Consider the following 25232-nt stretch of genomic DNA (forward strand, 5'->3'; position numbering starts at 1 on the left):
CCGGATAAAACCTGCAACATCCAAGAATTGAGAAAATCTTCCTTGAAAACGTTGTATGCTGAATAACCGGGAGATGCCAGATCTATAAGTATGACGAAAGTAGAATATTCGAGGAAGTTATATGTATGTATCCGAGAAGCCAACTCGTGGGGAATTCCCCGATTTGCGGGGAATTTCAGTTTGCGTGGGGAATCCGGGGACCGTTTTTTTGTGGGGAATAAGGTATTAACTAATTTTTTCTTCTTTGTTTCACTAATTTCATAATGAGTTAAAAAAGTTGCATAAGGAATGCAACTGCAACTAAAAGTACGAAAATTTTTAGCCACTTGAAACTTACTTTTTATTACACTGGAATTGAGGGGGGGGGGGGCTACAACACTTCAAAATCCTTTCTACATAGAAAATCTAATTAAGATGCTCGGAAATTTTGCCAAAGTTTGTTGATTTTTTTTTTGTAATATACACAAAGTTTGAAACATGTTTTGTTAAAGACTGAACCATATTTAAAAAAATGACTCAAATTAAATAACAAAAAAATAATAATAATTGTGAAAACTGGTCAAAATTTGGGTCGACTAATGTTTTCTTCACCACGTATCTATGTAAATATTATATGTACATTTTTTATTCTTTATTTGTTAACTAATGGCGATTTCGTTTATACAGAAAATGGCATAACTTTATAAACGTTTGGTTTGGTTTATGAATACACACGTAGATGAATTACATTTAAAAACAAAATAAACAAAAAGGCCAGCAATATATCAAAAGACATACATTTTTTTTTGTAAATAAGGAGATATCTATGGGTGGGGAATTTTACGAAATTTCGGACAAAATCGGGGAATTTCATTGTCGAAATCTGGCAATTATCAAAAATAAGTTGGATACCCTGATATGTATTGACATACATATGTTTCGTTTATACTAAAGTTTATGTACGCAGGTATGAAAAAACTCGTAACTTCTACAGTTTTGATGTTTCCATTCTCAAATTTTTACAGCGTACTCCATAAAGTTTGACCACTATACAGGTGGAAAAAAAAAATAAAAATCATGATCATTTTAATGCAAACATTTTTTTATTTTAGTCTATCTCACACTCTCACGGAAAGCCGAGGTAATTACGCACTTAACTTAACTGATTTTCTACGACAAATAGTTTATTAACTGCAAATAATTGAAAAAGATACTTCTCCGTGAGTTCAATATTTCGGGATTTTTTTTTGAGATTTTCAAATAACACGACGAAATAAAGAAATAGGTGTCTTCTTTTGTCGATAAAGAAAGTAAAAAAATATATTTCACCCCAAAAAAATACTGAGGTGTAAATATTGTATGGAAGGACCCAACTGCATCTAGAACTAAAAATCGTCAAAATTGCGCTTACGACAATCTTTTACCCAGGCGATGATTTGTATGCATGTATTCATAAAAATTTATGCTTGAATGCTTGTACTAGATACTCGTGTGCAGGTATTTATATACATTTGCGTGTACATGAGTTTATGGAACTTTTTCGAAAATATGTATAAAAATAAAAAACCTAAAATGAACATAAAATCATAGCGTAAATATCAGCTAACAATTTCTGTTGCCGTTTTGTCTCAACCATTTGCAACCAAACAGAAACAACATTGACCGTAGGTAGGAAAAGTTAGCAACCTAGTGAACATACATATATGTATTTATGTACATATCGCACACTGTCTTCAAAAGAGGCACAACTCAAAATTTGTCACGTTTGTCAGAAAATGCGAACAAATTTTTTCTTAGCACATGACAATCATACGCGCAAGGAAGACTCTACCTGACATTACCTTTAACAAATTATAACAAATATTTGCTTCAGCTTTTACGGAAAGGTAAATAAAAGCTCCGTGTACATTTTTAGCGCATAATTTCAAAAATGCCAAATTTTGAGTTGTGCCTCTTTTGAAGGCGGTTGCGATATGTATGTATGTATGTAACAGAAGCACCGCTTGGCTTGCCGGTTGCCGTGATGCATTGCAGCAAAGCAATAAGCGGCGGGAGGGTGAAACACGCAGCAAAGAAAATAAGCAAAACAGAAAAATACTAGAAATAAAACAAGTTTTCGCCATTCCATTCATTTGATAATGTAGCTGTTTTAGTTAGCGTAGTAATACACTAACTATGGGTTGTTTATTTAGTTGTAGGTAAGGATCTCTTGAAGGTTACAATTCCATTACCACCTATCCATGTGAATATATATGTATGTACATATGAACATACATACATGCACCTAATTTAACCTTATATGGTGGTAATTTTTTTATGTGTTACAAGGAATATATGTAATTTCAATTCAAAAATCCCTTGATTTCGCTACAGAGAAAAACAAATTCGTTTTAATGGGGAGTACCTACTGCGATCATTGCGTTCGACAACACAAAAATTTGTGTTGAGCTTTTCCATTCATATATCGTCGCCTGGGTAAAAGATTGTCGTAAGCGCCATTTTGACGTTTTTTGGCTCTAGATGCAGTTATATATTTTGAAATAAGGTCTTTCGATTGGTGTTATCAGTTTTTAGATATCTCCTATAGTTTCCGAGATATTGACTACAATTTTTTCGATAATTTAGTAAAAATTTAGTGAGTGATGCAGCCTTATTAAACTAAACAATATCTTAAAAATGGCGTTCTCCATTTTTGAATATCTCCTTAAGCTTCCGAGATATTGAGTAAGAAGTGTCGATAATTTGGTAGAAATTTTGATCACATTTTGTCGTATTTCATATAAAGTGGCTGCCGAATTGTGGACAAATGACGCTTACGACAAAATTTTACTTAAGAAAATCCTTCATAAACTCAAAACCAATTAACAATAAACATTACAAATTAAATAATTTAAGAATTTTGTGAACTAGTAATATTTTCAGAGACTTTGGATAAAATCTATCTTCGCGTTTTTGATAAATTGTATTCCAAACTTCAATCGCGATTTCCCACAACCTGCCGAAATTAACATACGACAATCTTTTACCCAGGCGACGATATATAACACTTGAAAAAAAAAAAATGAATTTTATATGGAGAAAAATGCGAACCACTCTAGGCAAAAAAATTCTAAAAAATAAACGGGAATCTTAATGCAATTAAAGCTTGCACTATTATTATGCTGAAATGGCTTACAAAACTGCATACTCGATTTTTTTTTTAAATAAAATTTGAGGAAAGTTTTAAAGTTTTATTTATGTGGATCTGATAAAAACCGAACTCATGAAAAATATTAAAAATAAATCAACGAACATTTGCAACAGTATTATTTCTTTGCAGAACCTAGCATCATAAACACACATTTATGTGAATTTTTACCAGTTGAGTTTTGAGGACTATGTAATGTATTTCTGTGGCAATAAGGATGCTAGAGGTTGACGTTAGTATAATGTTCCATCTGAAACGTATTTATTTATTTATTTATCTACAGGACACTGTCCTCACAGATAAACAGGGGGAAAAGTGACACGTTTTACAAAATTAATCATAATACTTATACATACAAGACAATAACAACATATGAAATATTATTTGAAAAAAAAAATAAAAAATCATTAATATGAATTTTAAAACGTTTTCTACGTGAGTAAAGATCGACATACATACATAATTACAAATAAGAGTTACATAAGGAAATGGACCTGTGAACAAATTTCAATCTTTGTCACCGTTTTTGGTCATACAGGGACTATAATTGGGGTTGCTAACCGTGCTATAATATATAGTATTGTACTGTTTTTTGGGCCTGCGTATTATATACTGCTGGAAAAAATATAGTATGCAAAAATACTATATTCATTCAATTATAAATATAAATATATTTCAGTCATTTGTAAAAAAGAAATAAATATACTTTAAAACAAAGGGTTCAGAGATCAAAAATGGCAACATTTTTAAAAATACTTAGAAAGATTTACCAAATTTACTTAAAATTATTTCGCTTATGCTCTCTATTCCTGCAACTTCGGCATTCACAGAAAGTTTTTGAAGTTTGAGAGATGATGAGAAAAATAAAGCGAATATCTCACTAATAAAACATGAACTCTTGATTTATATTCATACTGATAGCGATAAAGCATATGACACTTTCAAAGAAATATATTTTGTTTATAGAGGAAATGCATAAGAAAGAAAAAAGGTGTACACTTAAAAAGCATTTTTACTTAAACAAAATAAAAAGAAAATACTATATGGGCATTCCCATGGTGGCGCACGTGACAGTCGTACGATTTCAATGTGATACAAAAAAGGAATACCATTTGTTTTCTTTAACTTTTTTGGGCCATTGTATAGCACATAATTAGCTCTATATTTAACCGAAAAATTAAATCAATCGAACTGCTTGGTCCTGAAATATAAGCATTTAAAGAGAGTGTCGTTACGTGACAAAAAATGGAAGTTGATTTTTTCTTTTATTACAAAATCGCAAAACTCTGCGAATTGTGGATGGCTATTTTCATGAAACTTATTTTAATATGATTTGGAGCAATTCTAGTTGTTTTTAGAGATTTTTGAATTAATGCAAATTGTTTCAATTCTCTTTTGCAACCCCAAGTGTGAAACGTGACGTGACGTGGCGTTACGTGACATAAATTTCCATCGTTATATTTTTGTTAATATTGCTTTTAAATGAATTTTTAACGCAAATAAAACATGTATTTTATGTAGAATATACTTTATATTTTGACTTCAGCGCCAATTCAGGGTCAATTTATTAGAAATCTACGATTTATTATGTTTCAACCACATACGCCAAATTCGAACCAAATCAGACCATAAATACGGTTTTTCGAAATATCTCGACCTTGGCACCACCTAGGAAGACCATTTTATGCAAAGATGATTCTACTTACATAGCCAGTATATATTTTAAAAAGCAGACAAATCGGCCCGTAAATACGTTAGATATAAAACTTTTATTTTTTTTGTCGTGGTGGACCTTCCGCTGGAAACACCCATATATATTTGAAGTGTATTATATTTTTTCAGATTTTTTTGAAAAAGTACTATAAATTTCTTAGGAAATGTTGGCAACCCTAACCATAATGCACCTTAGTAAAAGTGTCTGTAATTCAATATTTTTATAGTATTCCTAAATATCTATATTAATTGTAAAAACCCCTTACTTCTTCCGAAATTCATTTACCACAAAACGCCAACAAAATAATATGAGGACCAACCCTTCCACACTGCAAAATCTTGTTGTGTTTTCAATTGCTACCAGATTTTTCGTTATTACACAGTTCTTGCACAAAATGTTTGAACTAGTACAGTTATTCTGGCAGGTTCTGAATTTCACGACCGAGTGCAAATGGCTCAAGTACACTTTAAATCAAAATTTTGGTGTTCTGTATATTTCATTTTCATGTAAAACGAATTAATTTTTTCGTTTCTGGATCCCGCGATTGAATGCCCTAGCACTTATGTACATATGCTTGCAGACATCTGCAGTAGGTATGTAAATACTACTGACAAATGAGTGCGCCGGAGATCATTCTGCTGTCGGCACCCCTTTTTCAGTATACCCATCAAGTCTCATCAACTAACCAATTTGGGTAACAAAGGTAATGGTGCAGTATACTTAAGTCAGCTTTTCGACTTTAGTTGCTCCTTATTGCCCTAGATGTTGTTCCTTTATGAATTCACGCATTTATAGAAAGTGCATTCGCCTGCTGTCACCACACAAAACTTATTATCTCGATGATAGACTGGTTGTTTGCTGCATAAAAGAAATATAAAAATAGCTTGTTGTAGATGATGACAGCAAAAAAAAACAACATGCAATATAAAATCTCAACGAATTTCGTTCAGTGAACCTGTGCTTGCCCAACAATACTCTGCTTCATATGAACATAGTTTATACAGTTGAGGTAGAAATAACGCATATGAATGTGATTTGAATAGTTAATTTTTGGGTGGGGGCATAAAACGCCAATTCAATGTGCAACAAAAAGTTGGTGCAAAGAAAACTGTAATGAGTGTTCCGTACGCTATGATGCATAAGTACGCCAAAAATTGTTGAAACTTAAGGCCTGTTTGCGTAGCGCTATCTAGAAAAATTCAGTAATAATTTAACTGTTTATTTCTGGATGGCATTTTCGTACGCAAAAACTTGCAAGAAACTAGTAAAAGAGGGTAAAAAATTTCCTTCCTTGATGAGTACTGTTGTTGTTGTTGTAGCAGCATACAAATTCCCCAAAGACTTTTTGGGGAGTGTTGCTGGAGTGACAGTCCTTGGCCAGATATAAATCTGGGTCGTTCCGGTTACGTAGACCCGACTGTCGTGGGAACGATGAGTACTGTTAAAGCGATGTGTCTATAATCAACATACCAAAGTGGTCAAAAGGTCTAGGGCCCATTGTTCAATGTCTGATTAACAAAATACGGAGGGAGAAACTCCGGTTAAATACAACAACTACTTTATCGATCAGATGTTATATGAAATTTATATGGTGATAACCATACATTGAACAACGGGCCCTTAACTTAGGTGAAAATGCTTCAGTTTAAGATAGATTTTACATTTAAGGAACTTTTCTTTTTAAAGCAACAAAATAAAATCTTTATACTTAGGTATTAGTGCGTCGCGCTCAGTTATGGTTGCCACATTTTTTATAATGTACTAAAAGTGATATTTTTACGTGCATGGGTCTTTTGGTCTATCTGGCTTATACGTATAGTAAAATAATGAATCTTGGAAGTTTTAGTAACTGCACTAAAATGAAATAAAATAAGTTAAGCTTTCGTTAAAGTTACTAAAAGCCAAATAGTGAAGGGAGTTACTCAAACTCTAATGAAAATTGCTAACAATTTGTACTTTTTTACTCCGTTTTTAGGTATATGTATGTATGTAAGATACCTAACAAATTATGCATTTTAACAAAATTTTCTTGCTAAAAAATCTTTTGTTACACTACTTTATTTTATTCCTTTGAGTGTACATGTTAAATAAAAGCTTGTATTTAATTTTTTTTTACGTTATTTTATTTCCGCTAATTTTTTCTTCCTCTCAATTTTACTTTATATTTTTTTTACGCTCTCTCTGGAAGTACTCACTGGAAAAGTTATTGAATGTACCTACTGTGGACGCAAGTAAAAATTGTGATTTTTGGCAAATCTTTCTAAGAGCTCCCTAGGGACCCATAGAGAGTGTAAATAAAAGGGGCAATATTTGAATTAAAATTTGCAGCATTTTCTCTAATTTTGCAAATTTAAGGTTTGGAATTCTGATTTTTGGGTTTATGTTGTAGAATTAATCATATTTTTTTTATAAAAAATTAGGGAAAAATAAAATATTAATTTAACAGTTGCCCGTATTATGAAAATTCGCTGTTCCTAACTTTATTCGACTGACTGTATATACATATGTACATGTTTATGTATACGAACGAGCGCCACATAGAAATGTGCATCTATTTGCTGGGCGATTGTTCATATTTCTTTTTTGTTTTCATTGTACATTTCGTGGCAGAATCATGGAAGAAGTAAATATGTAATTGCTTTCCCTAACGCGCAAGAAGTGGCAAGAATTTGAGGGATTTTACCAGAAAGCGTTCCCGTACTCGGTTCTCTGGCAAAGTTGGGGGAAAAAAGGAAGAGTAAAATCGGTCGTCTCTTTGTCACAAGTTGGCCGATCTTACCCGAAGAATTTTTTGAGGTAAAATCTGGTTAAGTTCAAACCATCAGCTGTTCAAATCATTTCAAATTCGAATAAGCAAAAACCAACAGTGCATCTGCATTTACGCCTTATATATATATCCTAGCGAAGAAATATCAAGTTTTGTAAATATTTTGTTAATTTGATGGTATTTGAACTTGTATGTAAACAAAAAATGCCGTCCACGGTGTATTTGAGTTTTACCGAAAAGCGTACATTTTGGTTTTTTTCTCTTTCTCTGAGAGCAATTTTGGTTTTTGACAGTTTTACAGGTTTTATCCAGAAAAGTTAAGGAACGAAACTAATCATTAGTCGGGGCAGCGTTTCGATTAGCACGCTTGCAAAAAATAACGACTCACGACAGATTTTTCAAAATAAAATAAATTAGTTAACAAAGAAAATCTACATAGGTTCATCTACATTCTTAAAAATTAAAAAATATTAAAACAAAAATAATTATTTTTACGAACTGTTTACGCGCCAGTATGTGTATGGCATTCGCTTGCTAATATAGTTCGCCACCAGTGTAGCACACAAAGGAGTCGCCAGACTCGGCCTGCTTGAGTTTTAAAAATGGCGGTTCGTCGCTTTTCAGTTGGCAGTTTTTTCATTCTCTTATCCCTCAGAAAGGTTATTTCCATATTTGTTTAATGTCTTTCATAACTATAATACAGCTTTATATCAAATTTTCCTGCACCAACAACTCAAATGCACTTCTACGGTTTCATTGATCCCGGTAAATTATTGTATTGCAAAAAAAAAGATTTCTCTACAACTAATTAACACCCTACCACAATAGACGCCACTCGAGTTTCACTAACCAATACCGCCAAAATTATGTAAAAACTAATTAATTATCCACTATATAATCTTTGCGCACAAACCTTTTTCTTTTGTATATTTTTAGCTATCGTCGTTTTGCTGCACCTTCTAGTTTACTATACTTTTATCGCAAATAAAATGCACATTTAACTTTTCCGCTTACAATGCACTAATACACGTTCGCTTCAAAACGAAAGCACGCACAAATAACGAACGAATGATTGAAAACGTCAAACGAAATGCACCACCGCGGCGAAAAGCAACCGTGAATGGCCGCAAATAAGTACAGTTTACCGTAGCAGAGGCTCAAACCATTTGAGAAGAGTTGGTTTACAAAGTGGTGAAATGTAAAATCAATAAATCGCATGCACAATTTTAAAGGCCATGTCAGATGCAACTTTGTCCCTTCGCATGACACTTCTAACATACCAACAAAGCGTACATCCCTGGAGGTTATACAAAGGCTCTGTTATGCAAGCTCTGTATTGCACGCATAGATAGGCGTTGCTTGGCAGCGAAATACACCACACAAGCGGCTTGAAAACCCTAGCGAAATATCCCTTTGAGTCAAGTCATTTGTGTCGTGCTTGAAAGTACAGGTCATTGGCGAAAAAAGAGCCACCAGATTATTTTTGCTTTTCTTTCCTAGTTCTTCTTTTTCTAAGAACCAACGTAATTTCCTTTAAAGTGATGCCTTTTTTTGTACTTGCAGCAGAAAATATTTTTTATGAGCATGGCTCGGTTAACATATCGTAAAAGAAATCTTCAAATTTTGGAAAAGTTCGGTCAAAGGGTATTCGTGCTTAAAAAGGATCAAATTGCCCCTTAACAGCCCTATTAGCGTGTTGTCACAGTCGTCAATTGTCATAGTTCAATCGTCATTATGATGTCATCAACTGTTGTCATAGGTATGCACAGTAAATAATTACTACGTTTATACGCACGTCTTATTTGCAAATAACAATTTGCAAAATGGTAAACTTTGCCGTATAAACGCTGAGTTAATTTTTTATTTGCAAATAACTTAATCACGCAAATAAGTATTGATTAGTGGTACTATTTGCAAATAAGCGAAAGACGCCGCCATTCTTAGGTTTATTTTCATTTTCGATGGTCATCTTGTTGCCTTTTTATAATCAAGACGTTGCCATTTTTAACTTTATTTTCTTTTTCGATGGTCATATTATTGCCTTTTTATAATCAGGTACTATTAGAAAAGAATTTTTCACCGTCGAATAAACAGTGAGTTAGGTATTTGCAAATTATTTTTATTTGCAAATAGCTTACGTATAAACGTAGTAAATGAAAAGGTATAGACTAGTTTTATTTGCCAATTGCAGCGTAAGCTTGTATATAGTGAAACAGCTGTTATTTGTTTACATTTTAATTGTTCTTTTTGACCGCCACTGCAACAGACGGGATTTTTTTAAATAAAATACACCGCAGAAATGGATTATGAAACGCTGGAAGAGTGAGTAATTTTATAATAGGAAAATTAATTTCATTTTATTATGAATTATGAAGAGCAGCTGCAGTTTTGTGAAGACCAACCCGAACAGCAAACTGTTGTCCCATTCTTCTTCTTCCTGAAAATTATCTTCTAGAAAAGAAAAGAAACAAAGCTATAGTGTATTTCGCTGCTTAGTGTTTATTGCGAATGAAAATAGTACTTCAAAAAGAAGAGGAGAATGGCGACCAGAGGCGCCTTTCATAGGTTAATGTTTATGTTTATTTGAAAATAATTGTTCTGCACTATGGCCGATGAATATAAATCTTGTGATATTTGTAAAGATAAAACCAACTGTTCTAACTTTGATCTATTATGGTTCGGCGATTGGCAACAAAGCCGGGACGTTGTCGTACATTACTTTTGCTTGGTGAGTTTCTGCTCTTCTATGTGTTTCAAAAATCAAATTAATTATTTAATTTCCAGCTACTCTCTACAAATCTGCCACAAAGAGGTAAAGATTGTAGTGGCATAAATGGCTTCCTGTTGCGCGATATTCGCAAAGAAATCAATGCTGCTACTAAACGAATGTGCTGCTACTGTGGTCGCACTAGTGCCTCCATACAATGCTTTAAATGCCGTGATTATTTTCATATATTATGTGGACGTAAGAACCGTTGTCTCTTCACATTTCATAGTGATTTTCGTTCATATTGTGATGACTGCATACCGAAGACAGACCTCCGACCGGCAAAACTAAAAAGTCGGCCTTCAAGCTTCGAGCGTTGCAGCATTTGTCGCGAGCAAATGGGTCTTTACGATGAGGTATTATTCATATTCGGTAAATGCTGTAATAAAGGCTATGCGCATAATATGTGCGTACAGAAGTATGCACTGGCGGCGGGTTACTATCTACGTTGCCTTTGGTGCCGTAGCGAAGAATTCCGTCAAACCGTGCGGCTGCAGGGAGTTTTCGTTCCAGATAGAGATGCGCGTTGGGAAGTACAGAAAGGGACGTATACCGACTTGCACCGTGGACACAACACTTGTAATATGGAACCGTGTCTGTGTCCAAAAGGTCGTGACTACAATGGAGGTTGGTGCGATTAAAACAATTTTAAGAAAAAATAGTAACCCAATAAATTTTTTAGGGAAATGGTCTTTAATTCTTTGTTCTTTATGCGGCAGCGTGGGTGCTCATAATCCTAAATGTTTGTTGGGTAAGGAAAATGCAAAGGAGCCCGTGCCTGTCTTTAAATGTGCCACTTGTGCCCGCACTGAATCAACGATTGCAGAAAATCGCCAAAAAACTTTTGCTGCACCGGAAAAGGTCGGCGAAGTAATTGATAAAAGCATTTTTATGACAAAAATTTATAACGATCAAAATGAAAAAGATGCAATTAATTTCCTACCATCTTTCTCTGATGACGACGAAACTCAATCTTCCGATAGCTTTGTTACAGTGATTCCACAAAAGAATTCAGAGCTAAAATCTTCAATATCCAATTGTCCAGCACCAACTATTAATGAGCGTAATGAATTTATTTCATCGAAATCAAATAATGACATCTCTTTAGAGGTTTCCATCAATACTGAAGTCACGGGCCAGAAATTGGTTGAGACACATATATTGGTAATTGATTGTTCTGACGACGAGAGAATAGATGAAGTAAAAGAAAAGACGTCTTCACATAAGAAGACCGATACGCAGGTATTAGAAATTGAAGATGAGGAATCATCAAACAAGAGCACAGAAAAGCCGACTGAGCCGCCATTGATTGGGTCACAAGTTGTGGAAATTAATTGTTCTGATCAATATGTAAAAGGTGAGGTCAGAGGAATGCGAATTCCGCTACGACCGATTCAAGCAGTAACAGAAATTAATTTCCCCGATGACACACAAATGAAAAGCAAAGAAAAATCGGCTACACCGCAACTAGTTGCATCGCAAGTAATGGAGATTAATTGCTTTGATGAAGAAACTCGAAATATAGTACCTAAGCCGCCCATGTTACAGCCAATCATATTTGTTGATGATGAAGAAACACAAATTTTTGAAAAATCTTCCACTAATACGCCTGAAACGAAAGTTGTAAAAAAAGCATCACTCACGCAGCAGTCCAGCTCTTGCTATTTTCAACAGGATGAGACTCAGCTGTTTGATATCTGCACTCTTGATAAGCGGAACACAGATATAATAAAAGAACATTTATCCACGCATAACGAAGAACTTGGAAGTGTAGATAAAACCCCGGCTACTATTTCCACACAAAGCGTCGATCTAACAAGTGAGATAGTTTACATGCAAGAGTCAAATCCCCCGGTTGATACCATCCAATCTCCGATCGTGACTTCTTCACAATCTGAAGAAAATGATCAATGGATAACTTTCGATGTTTACAAATACGATGATGAAAAAGGTAAATGCATTGGTAGTGCCACAATGCGCATTAACTTGTGTGATAAGAGATTTGCAGGCATGACCATGGAACAAATTGAAAATAATTCTAGTAGTATACTGAGCGTTGGAGATATTATAGCTCATAGCGAAGACATTGGGGTATTTGCTGAAATCGATGCAATAATTGCAGGGTACACAAAATAGCAAGGCAATTACTATCTGCTATGAGTATCAAGGACTTTGATGACGCTATCAAAGGAATTATAATGTAAAACTGTTAAAGTATATTATGATAAATTTTAAAATAATAAATAATCTTTATTTTAATAGAATTCAGAGTTGTTGATTTTAAAGCAAGTGTGGCTTAAGATTTTGTAACGAAGCGTTTTTGCTGCCGCGGTACCGCCGGAGAGTGGCGCTCTGTTAATGTCGGTGAGTAGCGTTCTAGTCGCGCCGGTAAGTGGGGGCTTGTTCGAGATGCAATCACAACTGCAGTATTGCGCGAATTATTAAAGTACCACGTTGGGTGGGAATTTCCAGCAACGCATAATCAGTTGGGCAGTTGCAACATTGTTATAAAAATTTTCATCAATGCGGCGGTAATGCCGCTTTTATTACGTGTCTCGAACAGGCCCTAGCGCTCTGGTGATGCCGGAGAGCGGCGCTCTGCTAACACCGGTGAGTGGCGCCCTGGTCGCGCTGGTAAGGGGCGCTGTGATAACGCCGGTAAGTAGTGCTCTGTTATCGCCGGTGAGTGGCGCTCTCAGTGTTGCCAGGTCTTCGGCATGAGAAAACGTCTTATTCAAATGAATGTAAAAAAAAAAATGTTCTTATTAAACTTTTATTGTATACAAAGGTACATGTGTACGTAAGGTATATTAAAATGTCATTGCACATTTAAAATTCATTGTAAACTGGTTTGAGATCGTTAATACACATACAGCTGATTAAGTCATCACCATTTTGATCGATTTTGGCTGTTTCTCTTTTGTTTATTTAATGTTTATTATTTTTCCATAAAAGCTAATTATATAACAAACAAAAATATAAATCCACATTTCAAACATGGTGCAAAAATTATAAAAAATGTGAAAAGCTTCAGCTAGATTTTCAACTTTTTATTTCGATTTTTTAGATTTTTTTTTAATATGTAGTTTGATAACCCATTAAATTTCAGGGCAATAATGTGCAAGTTTAAATAAGCTAAATAATCGCGTTGATTTTTAATATTTTCTTTTCTTGTATACATTTGGTAAGGGGGTCGGTTGTCGAAAATGCTAAATTACGTTCTGTTAAGAAGCAATATTTCAGCCTTTTCTGCGTTCATTACATTTTTAATGAAGTCTTAAAAAAGTCGCCTACATTCAGGTCTTCCTGATTTGGCTTTTATTGTGCAATTGCAAACATTACAATACAACATCGTAACCTCAAGTGTTTACACAACCAGCCTTTAAACACGGGATCCTTAGTCCAAGAATCAAAAAAAAAAAAAAAATGCGCTTACGTTTGGTATGCATCATATTTAAGTCATCTATGCCCAAAGAATAAATATCTTTTGAAGCAGTTGCTGCAAAACACAAAACTTGTAAAGCTTTATTAAGAAAATAATTCAAAATCAGTTCTACTTACAAGATTTAGTAACAGAGAAAAATTACTGGGAAGTTAAAAAACGTAATTTTTTACGTAAAAAACGTCCAAACGTCAACAGGATACAAAAAACGTCCAAATGACGTTAAAAACTTCAACCTGGAAACGCCGGGCGCTCTGTCAACGCCGGTGAGAGGCTCTCTGGTTGGCGCCATGAACCAAAGACACAAGATCACGCGGGAAGGAAAGAATGAAAAAAGTTATTTTCTAGCTGCCGAAATCTCGACGCCATCTTTGTTGTCAGAAGTAAACAACGAAGAGAACGGAGAAAACCGCGAAATTGTTGAACGCATGAAAAATCATTTTTATTATGCAAATTCTTCTATAAATCATGCCGTTGTATTAAATTATTCTTTATCTTATGTGTACACACGTTGTCACAAGCGAAAATGAAGAAAATTGCAGTAAAAAGCCACCACCAAATTGTAAACAACGAAGAAATGTAAACAAACGGCTAATGTCAAAATCGTTCAACTTTTTTCCTAAATGCGATTCTAACGGGCTAGTCTCCTGCCCGCGTGATCTTGTCTTTTTGGTTCATGGGTTGGCGCTGTTGACGTCGCTCTGCTTACGGCGGTGAGTAGCGCCGTGGTCTCGCTTGTGGTCAGCGCTGCCGTTTTGATACAATTGTATCATTTTTGATACTTTTTTTTCTAAATTTTTGACACATAGATATTTTTTTGATCACAAATGGGGCATTTTGCAAGAATGATAGAATACAAGATTGCGCCGTCCTGGGCGTTGACATTTGTGTACCACAAGTAAACAAAGAATAGAGCGAAAAGAAGAACGAGTTGAAACTGCCAAAGCAGTTCACTTTACAGCGAAAAACGTGTTTTAATTTTGCTAAATGTGAAAATATTGCATTTTTCACCTAATCTATTAGAGAATAGTGAACATTTTAGTGCACTCCATTGCTTTACAATTGGGGCTGCTTCAGCAAACGTTTTAGTGCACTCCATTGCTTTGCAATTAAGGCTGCTGCAGAAAACTGCAGCAGCATCTCTGCGGGATTGATTAGTTAACTTGCTAATGGAAGCTGCGTGGAGCAGAAACAAAATCCTTGTGAGGAAATGCTGTTAATATAATAATAGAGAAACATTTCGGGAACGGCTTTGCCGTGCCCTATGTACACAAAATGCAGCGATTCGTCTCAGCGCTACACTTGCATCTACGCTTCTTGCATCTTGACGGCTGTCGCAATATAACACACAGCACTTCATTGAACTAGTTTTTAAGCAGTCTTCAACTAAAAAATCACTCGCAAATTGCAAATTAACACAATTTAAACTGATTTTTCACTTATAATTCAAATTTCTCTTTAGCTGATTTGTAAACAAAGGTTTATTTACAAGTTACCACAACTGTCAAAATCGGCAAAACCAAAGTAGCGGTACCACTGACGGCGCCACCTTTGTTCGCTGCACCGTGGGCATTTTGATACTTTTGGCTGGCAGAAATGAATTTTGGAAAACTATGAATAATAATACTAGTTTAAAGGCAAATATGTAACATTTTTCTTGTTATTTAAAGTCTTAACATTTTATATGTATTTATATGGAAGTTTGATTTGATAACTCTTATAAGGGAAATACAATCTGGTATTTCTTTGCACACGCCGCTGTTATAGGGCCCCTGAGCCACACAAAAACATCACTGTATCTTTTAACAAACATAATGGCTGCATTTCTTTATCATTGGATATTCGTAAGTGATTAATTTACCGCAGATAAGGTGGAACTTGAGACCCAAGGCACCATCCTATATGTATGTGACTATTCACAAGAGAGGTGATATCGCTCCTGCGGGCACCCTCTTGTAGGTAGCTGTACCACGCTACCCCCGATATCGGTTTCAGTTATCCTGGTGTGAAGAAGCCTATTTATCCATACAGATAGTTTCTTACACTTTTTTTTCTCAAGTACCCGGTCCACATAAACATGAGAGGTGTTATCAAAAGCCCCCTCAATAACGATGAAGGCACAAGCACTGTTTTAGCACACTCGAAGGCGCCTACAGTGCGGCGTTCACTCTCTAGGCATGTTGGCGCGGATGTAAAGACGACTGTTTCAGGCTGTCATCCTGATTTTATGGTCGATATTTTCTCCATTGCCTTTAGCAAGAAGGGGGTTAGACTTTCCTATTTTCGGGATTAAAATAACACGTGCCCTTTGCCACACATCGGCGATATAGGCGAGTGCTAGACTAGCCCGAAAGGTGTTAACGAGCGAGGAAGTCCTTTCCCTGCTTCAGTAACGCTGGACTGATACCATCTACTCCAGGGGACTTGTACCGGGGAATAAAAGGAGTTCCAGCTGGTTTTCAGTATGCTGGAGATGGTCCAATCCGTGGAGAAAAGAAATTACCGAAATCGTAGTGGCATCCGGGAAGTGGGTCGAGAGTAGGGCGAGTGCTCTCTCTTTTTCGTTACCTGCGCCGAACTGCTGGTCTGGTTCTTTTGTGGTCATTCGCTAGGGCTTTATGGAGCACACATATTCCTGAAGCTGCGGCGTTTAGCCTTTCTGATCTCTTTAAGGTATTTAGTTAAACTGGATTTGTACTCATCCCACTGCCCTGTACACTTTGCCATAATAAGTACTTTGTGCACCGCCTTCCTGAGCACCGAGAGCTGCCGAGAGCAATAATTGGGCTGCTTATTCCTTATTGGCTTCGTCTCAGGATAGCTGGAGTAAAATACGTCCTTTATCGAGGCCATGTCTTATTCTTCAATAAATTATAGACGTCATTAATTTCGATATGCATTTCTTCCCAGGATTTCATAGTTTCTATAATTTCTCTTTTGCCAAATCTAACCTGAGCCGTTCTCGAAATCTTTTGGTTTTGAAAAAGATTGAATTGAATGTGACAACAATGTGACTGGAGGAGAGAGGGTCTAAATATTGCATACGGTTTTCAGTTTGAATTTATATGATGTTTAATTCACTTTTTTATGGCAATAGAAGAAGAGTTTAATTGATGTGCTATAGTTAGCAAACGTACCTTAATTACATAGATACTTTACGGATGATGATTATACGGTGAAAACATCCTTCGAATCGGCAGCCTTTGAGCACAAAGAGCGCCCAAGAATTGAAGGACCAAAAGGAGCTGTGTGGATAACTGGCGTAACTTGCAAAAGACAGAGGCAATTGGGAATAACAAATGAATGATAGCAGCAATTCTAAATCTCTCAATGGAGCTACCGTTGCACTAAGATTAAATATACTACTTCCTGTAGTGCATGTGTATGTATTTATAACAAACAAACAAAAAAAAAAAACACGAAAATCCACTTCGATCATACATATGTAAATTTTAACAAGACAATCACATCTTTTGCTAATTAATGTCGCATTTCGCATTCTTAACATACATTTTTACATAATTAAAATTCATAATGAAATGCGAAATATTTTTGTATATATACTAATTAGATTCTGAACATGCAAAAGCCATGAACTTCAAGTTCTGCGACGAAGAGCCAACAGAAGGAAGGCAAAGTTGAAGTAAAGATGCGTAAGGCGAAGTGGTTGAAGCTGTAGCATACTACATAGTATGTATACATATGTACACTTAGGTCTTTTTTATGCGGTATATGCGTTCCTCAGAAAGCCGCATAAAAAAGTTCTTTACTCTCATACCAGAGACCCATAATAATTATTATTTCATTGTAGAGTTTTAAAAAAGTCATCAAAATTTATAGTCATCGATAACTATTATTTTAAGTCTTATATAATAATAGTCTAGTCATAATTACCAGCCAGATAAATATTTTTAAGTCTTCAAAGACTTTTATTTTCAGACTTATATTATAAAAATCTTGTCATAATAATTATCATTGAGATGAACATTTTTAAGTCTTCAAAGACTTTTATTTTGAGACTCATATTACAAAAGTCTTTTGATAATAAATATGAGTGCGAAAAAATTTTGTATATAGTCCCGAACGGGTCTTAAACACAAGCCCCAACTGGGCCCAAAATGCTCCCCACTGGTCTCCAACTAATCCTGAAATGCTCCTGAACAAGTCCCGTCTTTTAAGACATACAAATTTTTTTCGCGCTCATAATTATTATGAAAAGACTTTAATAATATAAGTCTTAAAACAAAAGTCATTGCAGACTCAAAAATATTTATCTCTCTGATAAGGACTTTTATAATATAGGTCCTTGAATAATAGTTATAGATGACTCCAAAAATATTTATCTTAATACATATAATGATTATTGGTTGACTTTTAATCTCTTCTCTTATAATAGTTATGTCGCTGTTTCATAGAAAAACAGGGGATGCGTTCCAGCATTTTCAAAAATAGAATAAATTCAGATACTCCATGTAAAAAATTCTAAAAAACTAACATAAAAAAATCCAGTGAGGTAATATTAAGCAAAACGAAACAATTTATCGAGCCCTAGCCGTTAAAATAACGTAAACGACCTTTTGTTTTCAGTTTAATTTTTGATGCAGAAATGCATCTAGATGCTCTAGGAATATTTCTATATAAAAAAGAAAATTTTGAAAAAACTGTCGCTTACATTATTTAGGCGGTTAAGGCTCGTTATTTCTTCGCTTCAACACTTATTATTCCATGTAAAACTGAACATTAACGAAATAAATAAAATGTTAATTGTATTTTTACAAAAAAAAAAAAAAAAATACCACAATAAATACATGACTTATGTAAGAATACAAAAAGTAATAATAATACTCTTAAAAAAGCAAAATCGATACAGCAAAGCAATGGTTTGAAAATCCGCATAAAAAACCGCACTAAAAGAGACCTAAGTGGATAAACAACTGCTGAACGTCAAGCACACTCACACTTATTCGATTGCAGAATACACACAGAATGTAGCAGTTTGTCTATTTATCTCTTTTAAATACAAACTTGAAAAGACAGCTTTGAAAAGAAAAGAATCTTGGCTTTTATCATTCAATGACCATTCCTTGACCAATTTTTTTTCTTCATACTATAAAATGAGGAAGTGCTTAGTTTTATGCAGAGCGAATTTTAGTAATATTTGAATGCCATATGCGCAAGTAGCGGTAAAATTAAATTTTCTGGGTTAAATTTTCACAAACGGTTTAAATACCGCATTACAACAGTATTCAAATATTGTATTGGTACACTTTCGAAGTTAGCCTATTTAAAGTGCATTCCTTAGTTTTTTATCTATGAGCAACATCTTAAAATTCTTGTACCTGAAAATAATAAAAGTTTGTAAAAGAAAGTGGTAGAATAGTCAGTCTTTTTCGAACTGATTTATTTATTTATTTATTTATTAGGGCACGCTCCCAGCAATTGGTTGTGCGCCTAGTAAAAATAAGCTCCAAGGGAAAGAATAACGAAGTCTCGGATGAGAACCTCTTCTTTTGATGACGGTCACGGCAAACGATTAAATGACCACGATGTGAGGGCAGCATGCACCTAGAATGTTCGGACCCTTAATGAGAAAGGTCCTCTACCCGGCTGGTTGAGGCCCTCAAAAACACAAAGGCTGATTTCACCGCCATCCAGGAAATTCGATGGGCAGTGTTTAGCTGACGGAGAGCGGGAGAGTTGTGAACTAGTTAGTGGACTAGGGGAGGTAGGGATTACCTCTGTCGCGCGAGTTTATGTATCGAGCTCAATGAGTTCATATGGTTTATAGGCAGGGTGGCTAGGTGTCAAAAAACCGGACTCTTTTCGTTTGGCGAGGGGATGAAAGGGGAGCAGATGCCCTTCCATATGACTGATACGCGCGATAGAAACAGAGAGATATGCGGACTGGTCGATGAAGCGGTAGCGCAAGATGTGACGGTGCTGTGAAATGAGCTGGGATTTATTCAGTGATGTATTCATGCAGAGCCCCCAGTGTGGTTTGTAAGCCGTAGCGTACTACCATGTCAAAATTTACTTCGGGAGTGGAGTGTGGTGGAGTTTTATGCCGACGCCGAACGGCGATTGTATTTTTATGAGAAGCTGTGTTTTAGGGCAGAAATACACTCGGAGGTTTGCCATTGCCTGCTAAGGGACGACCGCTGTTAAGAAAAAAAAAACATTTTTTCTATATTTTTTTGCGATGTTGCTTTGACCAGACGGAGAAGATCGGCCAAACACTAACATATGTGTAAGCGTTAATCTATTATTATTATTATTATTTGCAATACAAATGCGTGTGATTTTTTCGCTGATCTTTGTCTCTGCGGGAAATGAATAAGTTGCTTAAATAGATAGGGCAGGACAAAAACGCTTGGTGCCTTGCACGTCTACTACAGATGCCATGTAAAGGAACGAACATTCGGTGTTAGATTTGTAGTGGGAGGAGGAGTCTCTTCTGCCGCGTACTGCCGTTCATCACTGTGCACAGCCGTCTTGCTACCTATCGCATTTAAGTGAGCTTCTTCAACGCAAGTGTGAATAGCTTGAGATGCTGTCAGTTGTTAGGAATGCAGCGAGAAAGTTGTAGGGACATAGGTGGCGCATTTGACGAAGGAGAACGTTGCGCTTGTTTCAATGTATGAAAGCAGAAAAACGCAGGGCCAAAGTAGAAACGGAGAGCATAGTAACGAAACCAACGACGTACATAATTTTGTATTTGATGCACAGCCTTCATGTTGGAAGGCAGTAGGTGCTTCGTTGTGTCCTCGTTTAGAAGCAAACCCATCCAATTTGATTCCCTATCCCGCTTGGAGAAAGCAGAAAAAACTTAGTGTTTACTGCGGCCGATTGTGTGAATATTGTTCGAATTATTTCTGAGCGATTTAGTTTAGTTGCCTGTTATAATCTTCTCTAACATCGGATTAAAAAAATCATACGAATGGGAGTCGCTCCCAATTCTAATAGAACAGTTACATGTATGTGTTTCGAAGAGCAGCTTCTTTTCACGCTATCGAAAGCGGCACTCCACAGTGGTACAGCCTGAGGTGAAAACTCAAAAATATGCACATTGCCTACGTTTTTGCGCGGTTATTTGATTCATGCCCGCTACTAGGCGATCCTTAGCTAAATATATTTTTTTGACAAGCTTTTATTTATTTTAATCAAATCGTGAAATCCATTTTAACCAACTTTCCGATGAGGTAGAGACGTGAAACTGCAAACTTATGTAACTCAGAGCCCGATGACAATGCAGTTTGAAACAGTAATTAATCCGCTAGGTGGCGTAGGCGTCAAGATATTTGAAAACCGGTATTTATGGCCCGATTTAGTTCATATTGATAGCGTGTATTACTTATATGGAAAGAAATAACTCCGCACACAAATTTCGCCATAAATTAAACCTTTTAGTTTGTTTTGTAACAACTAATAAAAGCTTGTTTAAAAAAATTAATTACTTTACTAAAAAAATTATTACTTTTTTATTAGCTAACAGGTAATTCATATGTAATCTATTTCAAAATTTCTAACTTCCTAATCTGAGTTTTTAGAAAATTATCAGTTTTATAGGTTATGCAATTTTAGTATGATAAGGTGCAAGTTTAAAGAGGTTGAAAATTTGCAATGATTTTTTAAATATTATATCTGAACGATATTTCGCAGTTTCTTCCATAGGGACATGATATTCGTAAAAACTAAGAAATTTTGAAGAAAAGTGTTTGAGTCTACCTAGATTTTTTATAAAGACTGACATTTTAATTTATGTGGTTTTGATGATAGCATGACCAATACTTTTATAGAAAATTAGCATAAAGAACGCTTGTTTTGCTACAAATATTATTTTGCTTGCACACCCCATGATGTCAATGCAAATACACTTATTACTATATTTAGTTAAAACAACCTTTTAATACAAATCAATTTATTTAATAAAAACCAAATTTTCGGCTCATAAATTTTTTTTTTTAAATACAAACCCGTGATATTTAGCATTATTATATAGTAAAATACCAATACATGCGAGCGTGGGTCAGCTGATTAGTCATTGTCCGTTGTCAAAAAGTTGCAAAGAATTTTTGAATGGGGCTAACGGTAATGAGTGTACAAGTTTGGATAAAATCGGTTAGGCGGGTACATATATTTCATGGTAAGTTGGCCCATTTAAACAAATTCATTAAATACTACATGTTTTACTTAAAGTTCACTCTATATATAAATTTTTAGTAATTTGGCTGCAGCAGTTTTATGGCCTTATTCATAAAAAATAAAGTAGGTTTAAAGAGTTTTATAAATTGACGTTTTCATACATTTTTCAATTTATAAACCTTTTATAAAGCTACTTTATTTTTTATGAATAAGACCTTTAGTTTTTTTTCCCCCAAAAATACAATTATTTGGAAGTCAAGCGCAGTTTTGATCCGATTTCACTCATTTTCATTACCAACCTAGCCTGGATAAGTGTATCAAATTTTACTGCGAAATATTATTTAGTTTCCGAGAAAATCAGTTTTGACCATTGCTCCATACAAGCTAAACCACTGTGCACTCGCGGGGATTTTCCAAAAGTTGGCCTATGGTGACCTTTAGTAGAATTGCCTTGCCTAAGGCCACACTGATAAGCTCAGCTCAGCTAAGAGCTTTAGCTGATTTGTTATTGCTATTCGTCATCGACTGGGGGCTCGAGTTTATTGTTTTCTCTACTTTCAGTGCTGTTACCGTCAAATATTTTATTAAATTTTGTTTAGATTTTCGAATAAAAAATCCAGTTAGCAAAACAAACTAGGCGGAAAATGAATTCATATTCTTTGCATAGTTATTAACTACAGCATCTCTTAGTCTCAAATAGTTATCTGTTTAATTGCTTGCTTGCTTGCTTGCTGCCTTGACCATTTTTATGTTTTCGGTTATTTTTGTGTAGTTCACCGCCAAATTGCAAAACTGAGAATCCAAAATCCAAACAGGCAAATAGCGAACTCAAATGCGGCGAGTATATCGATGATATACATATAATTGCTTGCTTTGCAAATAAACGTCGAGTAAAGTTATGTATACGCAGAGGCTAAGCCGGCATCGAACATGTTCGATATTGAGCTTGGCGATGAGTACGCTTACCACACACACTTACACACAACACAAATACACTGCACATACATATTAATGTATGTACTTATCAGTAACAACAAAATGCTGACATTGTCCTTAAATTGTTGGTGGCGCGCTTACAAGCTGAGAATGCGAGCGCAAAAGCTGACTGATTGACGGGGTTAGAACTACGGCAAACCTAAATCGGAGTAAATGAAGTGAAAAAGCGTAGCAGAAAATAAAATTCCGTAGTAGATATTTTTATGTATATTGGCTCATATTAATTTGCCTTTTTTAGTTAAAAAAATAAAATTATGAATAACAATAGCTTTAATCGTGTCCAGCAACTATACTATTTAGAAACGTAAAAATTTTCCATATCTCTTATATAACATTCTAAGCTCTTGTTTTTTTTCTTTTTTTTTGGTTTAAATAGGACTTCTGAAGGGGTTCAAAAAAATTATTCGTCGGATATATTCAGGGAGTCCTTGAAAAATTGCAGTAAAAATTAAAATTATAAACTAATATCAAAAAAAAAAAAATGAACATTTGAATACTATTTCATGGCCTTATAAATCTCTTTTTTAGAAAATGTCCAGAGTTAGAAAATTACATAAGTACAGTGTAATTGGAAGCCAAACACTGCTTGACCTCTTCTATTAAAAAAAGGTGTAGTATTTTTTTTTTAGCGAAAAATGTATTTGAAGGCCACATACATACATTAAAAGCTACTTGAAAAAGCAGCCCTAAGACAATTTTTTGAGTTCAGAGTAGCGTAGTAAATTTCTAATTTTCATAAAAAATCGTAGCAAATCTACTACGATCGTAGTGAAGTTCTAACGCTGCTGATTCCAAATTGCAAGCTAATGTGTGTACCAACCAGACCGACGTATTCCCTCCCCCCCCCCTCATACTATGCCAATACTTATGCGCGTTTGTGTGAGTGCGTTCGAATTTGCTTAGGTGTGAGATGCCTAATTTTGTTTATTTATGCACCTGAACGGATAGAACGAAGTATCAGTGTTTTCTTGGCGGCCGCATGCGACGGTTTAACGGTTTGAGTATCGGGATATAGTCTGCAGTTTTGGTTTTTTGTTTTGGTTTTCAGTGAGTTTTGATAGTTTTGTGGCAATAACACACGGATGCCAACAAGAAACACATACAAACATACACGTACGGCAAGAATTTACTCATTCGAGTACGTTTCAGCAGTGATTGTCATATTCTGACAGGTTAACAAATTGCCAGAATTTATCGACGATTTTGTGTGTTTGGTGCAAATAAAAGGTACGGAAGTGGCGGAAGCTTTTACGTTATTTGAATATAATATTTTAAAGAATTTTGTGTAACGAATGGTAAAAAATATATGCATACATATATATGTACATACGTATAAACATACTTATATACATCTACATATTGATGCTAATACAAACTTTTGGTTTGAAAGTTTGTACAACACAAATTTCCGCAGCAAATGGAAATGGTTTTCAAAGCAAACACTTCGCTTTTGTGCGTGTGACAGATTTAGAGATGTTATTGTGTACACCTCTGTGAATATGCTGCTTTAGCTGTAGTATGAATTGTTATCTTTTAAAAGTAATTTTATGGTGTATTTTTATTTTTGAATTAAGCAAAAATCCTACTATCATTTATTGAAAATTTCCAGATTAAACGCAAAATGTCCCTAAAATATCAACACAAATTTCTTACCTATTCAATCTGCATTTGTTAAATATGGTTTTTTGTTTATTGTTGTACGCTTGCAATTATATAACTCAACAATCCATATAACTATTTCCATTTTGAAATTTCAAAAACAAGTTCGTGTCCTAAGTCTTTTGAATTTTGTGAAAGACATCGCGAAAGCGAGCATCGAACTGTGCTTTATTTTTCTTAAAATCTATATGCGTCTATTCTCGCCTTTGACCTTGAAAGTTCTGCTTTAAGTAAGTTAAATTTTTTTAGACATGGTGCACCAAAAAAAGTGTCAGTCAATTTTAAATTCAATTTGAATCATAGCATTTTTAAAAGTAACTACATTGTTTTTGAATTCGTCCGTGCACTTTGTAATCTATGAATTTCTGTGACTTCTAAACTACTAACATTTGCACTTAATCGATCAAACTGCAATTTTCTTTAAGTCGACTCCGATTTGGCCGTTCTGCCTCCACTTTTCGCCACTCGGTCGCTTGGCATTTTATTCTCTAATTGTAATTTAAAGCTTTATGCTTCTTTTCTTTGCTAATACTTTACTTGCTTAAACGCTCGATTTTTCTAGTTGACCTTAACCTAAAG

The 25232-nt window shown here is 34.9% G+C and overlaps 3 protein-coding genes across 5 annotated transcripts in view; 2 read left to right on the forward strand and 1 right to left on the reverse strand.

The window, feature by feature from the left end:
- Window positions 1-8722, reverse strand: part of LOC118737321 (neurofilament heavy polypeptide) — a 14768-nt gene extending 6046 nt beyond the window's left edge. Inside the window, exon 1 of one of the 2 annotated variants that reach the window (XM_036467755.1) lies at window positions 8561-8722. The gene's annotated coding sequence lies outside the window, so the exon portion shown is untranslated. Of the gene's footprint in view, window positions 1-5566; window positions 5747-8560 lie in introns of those variants that run through there. The other variant, XM_036467756.1, reaches the window with a different exon arrangement.
- Window positions 8723-10187: 1465 nt separating this feature from the next.
- LOC118737322 lies at window positions 10188-12623 on the forward strand. The gene is made up of 3 exons (XM_036467757.1): window positions 10188-10375; window positions 10432-11041; window positions 11097-12623. The coding sequence occupies exons 1-3, from the start codon at window positions 10253-10255 to the stop codon at window positions 12548-12550; spliced, it is 2187 nt and encodes a 728-aa protein (XP_036323650.1). The 5' UTR covers window positions 10188-10252; the 3' UTR covers window positions 12551-12623.
- A 69-nt stretch (window positions 12624-12692) lies between these two features.
- Window positions 12693-25232, forward strand: part of LOC118737323 (elongation of very long chain fatty acids protein 7) — a 44998-nt gene continuing 32458 nt past the window's right edge. The window contains exon 1 of one of the 2 annotated variants that reach the window (XM_036467759.1): window positions 12693-12778. In XM_036467759.1, coding sequence (XP_036323652.1) covers window positions 12773-12778 — 6 coding nt within the window. In that variant the 5' untranslated portion in view covers window positions 12693-12772. Of the gene's footprint in view, window positions 12779-23972; window positions 24222-25232 lie in introns of those variants that run through there. The other variant, XM_036467760.1, reaches the window with a different exon arrangement.

This window comes from Rhagoletis pomonella, unplaced genomic scaffold (assembly GCF_013731165.1).
Source record: "Rhagoletis pomonella isolate Grant_MI unplaced genomic scaffold, Rhpom_1.0 Rhpom_scaffold_00004, whole genome shotgun sequence".
Taxonomy (NCBI): domain Eukaryota; kingdom Metazoa; phylum Arthropoda; class Insecta; order Diptera; family Tephritidae; genus Rhagoletis; species Rhagoletis pomonella.